This window comes from Megascapheus bottae, chromosome 25 (genome assembly GCF_031878675.1).
Source record: "Megascapheus bottae isolate mThoBot1 chromosome 25, mThoBot2.hap1, whole genome shotgun sequence".
Lineage (NCBI taxonomy): Eukaryota > Metazoa > Chordata > Mammalia > Rodentia > Geomyidae > Megascapheus > Megascapheus bottae.
Genome location: NC_143533.1, coordinates 4,371,984 through 4,379,919, shown reverse-complemented (window position 1 = coordinate 4,379,919; position 7,936 = coordinate 4,371,984). Strand labels below are relative to the sequence as shown.

The window sequence follows — 7,936 nt, the reverse complement described above, 5'->3', positions numbered from 1 at the left end:
TGGCCGCTCCCGGCGGGAAGAGCGGCTTGGGTCCCCGCGGCCGCCGTAGCGCGGCGCTCCGGTCGCCATGGCAACGGCGGGAAGCCGCGCCAGGCCGAGGGGCGGTGCCGGCGCGGCGGCCGATTGGACCCCGCGTGGCGCGCTAACCTGGGAACCGCCCGCCGCCCCGAGGGTGCGGACGACCGGCGGACCGGTGGTCGGCTCAAGTGTGGGGGCCTTGTGGGGTGCCAGGTGGGCTTCGGGGCGGCGGGGAACCCCCCGACCCCTGAGGTCCCGCCCACCCCGCGGCCCTGCCTGGGCCTCAGAGGAGGGAGGCGGGGAGTGGGCGCCCAGGCCTGTCGGTGGGCCCCGTCTCCGCCCCGAGCGCATCTCCTCCTCTCCCCTGCAGCTCCCGGATCGCAGGCGCTGCCCCGCCCCATGGACGTGAGTCCCCCTCAGCCCTCCCCCCCTCCGGCCCTACGCGCTGGCCTCACTCTGCCTCGGGGGTTGACGGGGAGGGGGGGGTGATAAGAAGGGGAAGGGCGTCCAGCCCGGCTCCGAGACACGAGCTGGGCGGGAATGGACTTCCCAGGGGACAGCAAATCCCGGTCCTGATCAGGGGCTGAGTGATGAGGGGGACCAAGGCATTGTGGGATTGTGTGTGTGTGTGACTGGGAGTTAGACAGGGGCAGGGCTAGACTGGGTTCTTTTGTCACTGCGAGGAAGGAATTGTCCCTGAGTCACTGGGAGCCACTGAGGGATTGGAAGGGGGGAGGGAGGGAGGGAGGGAGGGATGCACAGGAAGTTGGTGTGGAAAAAAAAAAAAAGACACCAGCGAGTTGGATGGAAATTTGGGGGACAGGCAATGTGGGCTGAGGGGGAAGTGAAAGCCGTGGTATGGGGGGAGGCAGGTACAAGAGCTCTTGTTTGGAGAATCCTTCTGGAAGGAAAAAAATAAAAAGTTGAATTGTAAATCTTGGAAGGTTTTAGAATGGCCAAAATGAAGATGGTAGGGGGAAGCAGGTTTGGAGGATGAGACTTCCCCCCACCTCTGTGCCCTTCCTCTTAGTCCTGTGTTTCTGCAGCTTCTGCCACCTCCCTGTCACCCCCTTCCTCTCCTCTGCTTGTCCAGGTCTCGAGTTCGTGGAACCCAGCTCCGGCCTCTGTCAGCAGCCCTCCCTTGCTCCTCCCCATCCCTGCCATTGTCTTCATCGCGGTGGGCATCTATTTACTGCTCCTGGGCCTGGTGCTGCTGACCAGGCGCTGCCTGCTGGTGAGGGGGCCTGGTGGGGAGTACAGCCTGGCTCTGGGGTACCAGAACTGATCAGTCTCTTCCCCTCACCTACAGACTTTTTGTCCCAAGACACCTCTACTGTTAATCACCACACTTATCTGATTGTCCCTCTCTCAAAAAAGCCAGTCTTTTTTTTTTTGCTGATCCTGGGGCTTGAATGGGCCTGGGTATTGTCCCTGGGCTCCTTTTGCTCAAGGCTAGTGCTCTACCACTAGAATCACAGCACCACCTCAGGCTTTTTTTTTTTTTTCCTGTGATTAATTGGAGTCTCATGGACTTTCCTGTCCTGGCTGGCTGCAAACCACAATCCTCAGATCTCAGCTGCCTGAGTAGTTAGGCTCTCAGGCATAAGCCACTGGTGCCCGGCCTAGCCCAAACCCTGAGTGCTGTCATCTCATCTCCTAGGCTCAGGGTTGCTGTACTGACTGCAGCTTCACTTGCAAGAAGCAAGGTACCTCTGAACCCCAAGATTGCTGCTGGACCTGTGCAGAAGCCTGTGACTTCCCTCTGCCCAGTCCAGGCCACTACCTGGATGCCTGCTGCCCCCAGCCCAGTGAAACTGTAAGTGCCATTCATACCCTGTTCCACAGAGCCCTGATCTGGGTATGACCTGTGCCTTCATTTTTTTTTTTTTCCTCTTTCCAACCTTTTTATTACTGAGTGTTAACTCTGCACCAAGAACACAGCGTCATGTGGAGTCAGCATAAACAACATCTGGCTTTTTTTTTTTTTTTTTGCTGGTTAATTGAAGAGTCTCTCAGACTTTCCTGCCCTGGCTAGCTTCTAACAATAATCTCAGCATTGTCTACAACTGAATATTGAGGGGAGACCCTGACTTATAGAAGATGGGCCCATTTGTGCATTTGTGGGTTTAAAAATGTTTGATGTGATCCACCATCTTCTCAGATTTAGACTGCAAAGCACTCTTGCTCTTAGAGTGATGACTACCCCAGGAGGGTAAGGGAGAGAGCAGATTAAGACCCAGCAAACTTATAACTTGGCCTGAAAATCCCTGGCAGATGTTTTAAGTTTCCAAATAAATTGGGGTAAGGAGCTTTTCTGTCATAAATCTGCTTCTGGTTCCCTAGAGGTTGTCAGGAGAATGGCTCCAGGGGTCAGAGTTCATGGGACAAAGGGAAAAAAACAAAAACAAAAACGGAGACCTAGGACCACATGCTGGTGGTTTAAGCCTGTAGTCCTAGCTACTCTAGAGGCTAAGATCTGAGAATCACAGTTCAAAGCAAGCTGGAAAGTCTGTGAGACTCTTATCTCCAAGAAAATGGAAGTGGAAGTAGCACTCTGGCTCCAGGGAATAGAGTGCTAGCCCTGAGCAAAGACCCCTGTGTTCGAGAAGTCCCAAGACCAAAAAATAAATAAAAAATAGAGACCTTGGGTTATAAAAATTCTGGTTGGAGAATTTCTTCTCTCTCTCTCTCTCTCTCTCTCTCTCTCTCTCTCTCTCTCTCTCTCTCTCTGTCTCTCTGTCTCTCTGTCTCTCTGTCTCTCTCGAACATTGTCCTCTTGGCTGTCTGTTCACACAAAGGGAATTGTCTAGTTATTACCTCCTTAGGGGAAGGATGGACTGAGATGACTGTAGAGGGTCGAAGTGTTCCACCTGTTAATTCAGGAATTTTCCAATCTGTAGCCTTCGGGGTCTGGCCTTATCTAGTTTCTGCTAGAACCAGGAAGGAATCTGGAAGGGTTCTGGAATAGCCTGGAGTGGAGCTGTGATTCTGTCCTTGAGTTGTCTTTCCTCAAAGTACATTGAAGTCTCTGTGCTCTCCTCTCCTTAGAGTGACAATAACAACCACAAAGGTAACAAAGCTCTTGCCTGTTTGATAGTTGTAGACAGTAAGGCTCACAGATACTTTGCTGACTTGCCAGGGGTCATGGAGTTGGGTCAGCCAGACCACAAACCCAGGCTTCTCATTGCTTTTGGGGGGGGGGACAAGCCTGCTTGCTGTGCTGTTTTGTGGTGAGGGTTGAATCCCTTCCCTCATTTTCCTACCACTACCACATGTATATGGATGGAGTCATTGCTGACTGGCCTGGACTGTTAGGACTTGACTATAAGCCAGGTCCTATTGTCTCGTGAGGTCTCCCAGGCAGAGAGGCTATTACAGTAGAGAGGCTAATACAGCAGAGTGGGAGGTCTGCCTGCTTGTGATCAGAAGCAGATAAGACACTTCAAAATAAACCCAGGGGTCTGAAGTGTGGCCTAGTGGCAGAGTGCTCCCCTAGCATTCACAAAACCCTGGGTTTGATTCCTCAGTACCACATACACACACAAAAGCCAGAGTGGTGCTATGGCTCAAGTGGTAGAGTGCTAGCCTTGAGAAAGCTCAAGGACAGTGCCCAGGCCCTGAGTTCAAGCTCCAGGACCGGCCAAAATAGGCCCTTCACTTGGTAAGTCTGAGGCAGCAACATGATCTGATGCACTTGGGATAAGAACTGCTAAGGGGACTGGAACTATAATGATGAAGCTGTGTCTCTATTTTTTTTTTTTTTTGCCAGTCCTGGGCTTGAGCTCAGGGCCTGAGCACTGTCCTTGGACTTTTCTCAAGGCTAGAGCTCTACTTCTTGAGCCTCAGCACCACTTCTGGCTTTTATCTATGTATGTGGTACCGAGGAATCGAACCCAGGTCTTCATGCATGCTAGGCAAGCACTTTAACCACTAGGCCAAACTCCCGGCCCTGTGTCTCTATTTTTGTGTGTGCTAGACCATGACTTTGAACTCAGGGCCTGGGTGCTGTCTCTGAGCTTATATGCTTGAGGCTAGTGCTCTACCATCTGAGCCACAGCTCCACTCCTGGAATTTTGGTGAGATAAGAGTTTCTTGTACTTTCCTGCCTGGGCTGGTTTTGAACCATGGTCCTCAAATAGTCTCCCGAGTAGCTCTGATTATAGACATGAGCCACTGGTGCTGTCTGCAGTTCTCTTCCACTGAGTACTCTCTAGGTACCAGACATGGAGCTCAGTTCTCCACAAATTCCCTACAGTAACTTCTTGAAGCAGGTGTTACATTTGTTTCAGAGGTGATGAAACTGAGCTCATGAATTAACCAAGCTGAGACTTAAACCCAGGTTTTCCTGGTTCTATGGCCTCAACTCTAACCAATAAAGATGGTGACTCCCCATCCCCCTTTCTTCTTTCCCTCCCTCTCATTCTCCTTTCTTTCTTTCCTCAGACTTATCTTTTATTGGAGTCTTTTTTAAACAACCAAGTATTGAAAACTTGACACAATGTTGTTAATTATTTGAAAGTTGCAACAATTATTTTTCTATGGGAAAACTTTCCAAGTGAAAAACTCATTCACAAGCTGAGAAGCATGTAAGGGTTAACAGGCTTGTGGAGATCTTGATTAATGTACTTAAACAGCAGATTCCTTCCAGAAGCCACTGTTGTGAGTCAGGAAATCCATTAGCCTGTTATTAATGACTGCATCTAAACCTTTCTGTGGACACAGCCAAGAGATGCTTTTAATATCCTTCTTTTCTGAGGTAAGGGCACCAGGGCCTCTTAGCCTCTAGCTCTGTACAGAGAATGATAGTGTAGGCCTCTAAAACCCACAGCATGGGCTCCCTAGAGATGCCCCCAAACCACTCCCTCACACACACACACACACAAACACACACACACACACACACCCTTTTCTCTCACTAGGGTTCTTCCTATCCTCTCTAGCTGTTGTAGCCCAGCCAGATTTAGACCCCTCTTCCCTATGGCTGTCAGATCCCTTCCCCTTGCCAGAGCCCCTAGTGACAGCTAATCTCACCAGTCATTGGACACCGCACCCCGAAACCTCAGCTGTGGAAAGGTCATTACCCTATTCTTGGCTTGGCCTGGTCTCTGCTTGAGCTCTGTGACTGTGTCACTAGCTCTACTTCTGGCCCCGAGGAGCCAGTCTTCTGAACCACTTGAGCTACTTGGCTTGCGTCCAGTCCATGCCCCTGGCAGTTGCAAATCACTCCCTTCTCAGGGTGGAGGAGCGTGCACTGCAGGGGTTACAGCTCCCCTCTGTCCCTAAGGACATGATGTTCCTTCTCCCCAAGAGACAAGCCTGTCTCCTTGGAGCCCAGAGCCCTCTTCTGTCTGCCTGAAGAGTGAACATGATATGACACGCTTAACTTCGTCCACTTAGCCAGTGTCCAGCTGTGCCTCAGACACCTGCTTTGCAGAGTCCCCATGCCAGCTCTGTGGAGAACCAGAGGCTACCTAGCCCTGCCCCTCATGCCTATCCCAGATACAGCTCTAAAATGTTGTGCTGAGTATGGCAGAGTACTTGCAAGGCAGTGAGGAGGACTGTGAGTTTGAGGCCACCATAGGCTACACTGGGAGAATGCTGTCTCCAAAATAAATACTAAATGTCTTTAAAACTATTCCAGACGAAACTAATAAAGTGAGTATTTTGTGTGTGGTACTGGGATTTGAACTCAGGGCCTCATGTTTCTTAGACTGGCCTTCTAGCACTTGAGCTAGGCTAGAGAGCATTATTCCATGCGCCAGTGCGCATGCCTGTGGTCGTAATTACTGAGGAGGCTGAGATCTGAGGATGGCTGTTTGAAGCCGACCCCTGGGCAGAAAGGTTCAGGAGACTCGTTATTTCCATTAAGCACCAAAAAAGCTGGAAGTGGAACTGTGGCTCATGTAGTACTAGCCTTGAGCAAAAACACTCAGGGATGGTGCCCTGGCCCAAAGTTCAAGCCCCAGAACAACGACAACAACAAAATTTGGTACTCAGAAATGAATGATAGGCCAGGAGTTTGGCCTAGTGATAGAGTGCTTGCCTAGCATGCACAAGGCTCGGGGTTCAATTCCTCGGTATCACATACACAGAAAAAGCTGGAAGTGTTGCTTGTGGCTCAAATGGTAGAGCACTAGCCTGGAGAAAGCTCAAGAACAGTGCCTGGGCCCTGAGTTCAAGCCCCAGAACTGGCAAAAAAGAATGACAGGCTAGGGTGGGCATAGGTCAAATGGTAGAGTGCCTGCCTACCAAATGGAAGCCCCTATGTTCAAACCCTAGTACTGGAAAGAAAAGAAAGGGGGATACGGAGAGGGAGGGAGAGGAGGAGGGAGGGAAAAAGGAAGGAAAGGAGGGAAGAAAAAGTAGAACTGTGGCTGAGTGCCAACTTTGAGTGAAAAACCTGAGACAGTGCTTAGGCCTTGAGTTAAAGCCCTAGTACCAGGACATGTACACACACAGGATGATATCCTGCAGACTGGTCTCATGCCTAGAACAGTGTTCATAGTTTAGTGCTGGCTAGAAGGGTGCATGTACTTCCTGTGAATTAACTCCATACCACAAGGCCATGAGGGTACAGAACTGTCCTTCAGCTGGACACTGGGACACCAACCCATGAAGTGGGAAGGAGAGAACCCCTCCACAACAGCTTCCCACTCCAGAACTCAGTGATTAAGAGCTTGGCCTGAGGGCAGAGAATGTGGCTGAGAGGTAGAGTGCTTGTCTAGTATGCATGAAGCACCATATATAAGTCTCCAGGCGCAGTGGCTCAGGCCTGTAATCCTAGTTACTCAGGAGGCTGAGATCTGAGGATCCAGGTTCAAAGCCAGTCAGGGCACAAAAGGACCTGAGACTCTTATCTCCAATTAACCTCTAGAAAATGGAAAGTGGGGCTTGGCTCAAGGGTAGGATGGTAACTTTGAGCTGAAGAGTTCAGGGACAGCGCCCAGGCCCAGTTCAAGCCCTATGACCCACAAAAAAAAAAAAAAAAAAAAAAAAAAGCTGTAAGTGGCGCTGTGGCTTGAGTGGTAGAGTCCTAGCCTTGAGCAAAAGAAGTTTAGGGAACCAGGCGTGGTGGCTCACACCTGTCATCCTAGCTACTCAGGAGGCTGAGATCTGAGGATGGCGGTTTAAAGCCAGCCCCGGGCACTAAAATCCTTGAGACTCCACCAGAAAACCTGAAGTGGTGCTGTGGCTCTAGGGGTAGGGTGGTATCCTTGAACTGAAGAGCTCAGGGACTATCCAGGCCCCATGACAAAAAAAAAAAAAAAAAAACATGGCCTGACTTCTCAACAGTACAAGGAACAGATTTGGTCCCCAAATAGTGGGTGGCACTCTGTTTCCTTGAGCAAGCCCCTCAGGTTCCTTTTTCCCTTTGAAAGGAAACCAGTCATCCTCTCTCTCAACAGGGTTGGGCTCCTCAGTGCCCTCACTGTTGCCCGCTTTGCGACTGTGCCTGTGCCTGCCAGCTCCCTGACTGCCAGAGCCTCAACTGTCTCTGCTTTGAGATCAAGCTCCGATGAGGACACAGGACCCCTGGTCTTTGGGGAGCGGTCAGCCCCCAGGACCTCTAGGCCCCCTTTCCTAAGAGCCATCAGGACATTTCCCTCCAGGTTTCTGGAACTACAAATGGCTTCCCCAGCTCTCCAAGCTGGGAATCTGCAGTGGAAAGCCTGCCCCTGGCAGCCTGTGGGAAGGCTAGAAGGGAAAGGAAGAACTAGTTCTCTGGCCAGTGCCCCTGCCTTTCCTTCCCTTTCCAAGTAAATGATTACAGGTGTGAGTGAAGGCCAGGACACTTCCGACCAAGACAGCGTTATGGGAAGACCCCCGGTGGCCATGCTCAGGACATAGGGGTGCCCACCTGCACCCGATGCATGGACTCTTGGTTATTCTAGAGGTGAGTGTCTTGTCTGTCTCTGCT

The 7,936-nt window shown here is 51.1% G+C and overlaps 1 protein-coding gene across 2 annotated transcripts; it reads left to right on the top strand.

Moving 5' to 3' along the window:
- The first annotated feature begins 75 nt into the window (after positions 1-75).
- On the top strand, positions 76-7,614 carry LOC150046187 (uncharacterized). Of its 2 annotated transcripts, XM_090357946.1 has the most exons (5): positions 76-231; positions 389-423; positions 1,112-1,252; positions 1,679-1,834; positions 7,425-7,614. In XM_090357946.1, the coding sequence occupies exons 2-5, from the start codon at positions 418-420 to the stop codon at positions 7,536-7,538; spliced, it is 417 nt and encodes a 138-aa protein (XP_090214072.1). In that variant the 5' UTR covers positions 76-231; positions 389-417; the 3' UTR covers positions 7,539-7,614. The 2 variants fall into 2 exon arrangements, with proteins under 2 accessions (XP_090214072.1, XP_090214071.1); XM_090357945.1 differs by having other exon boundaries at positions 76-423.
- Positions 7,615-7,936: the final 322 nt, after the last annotated feature.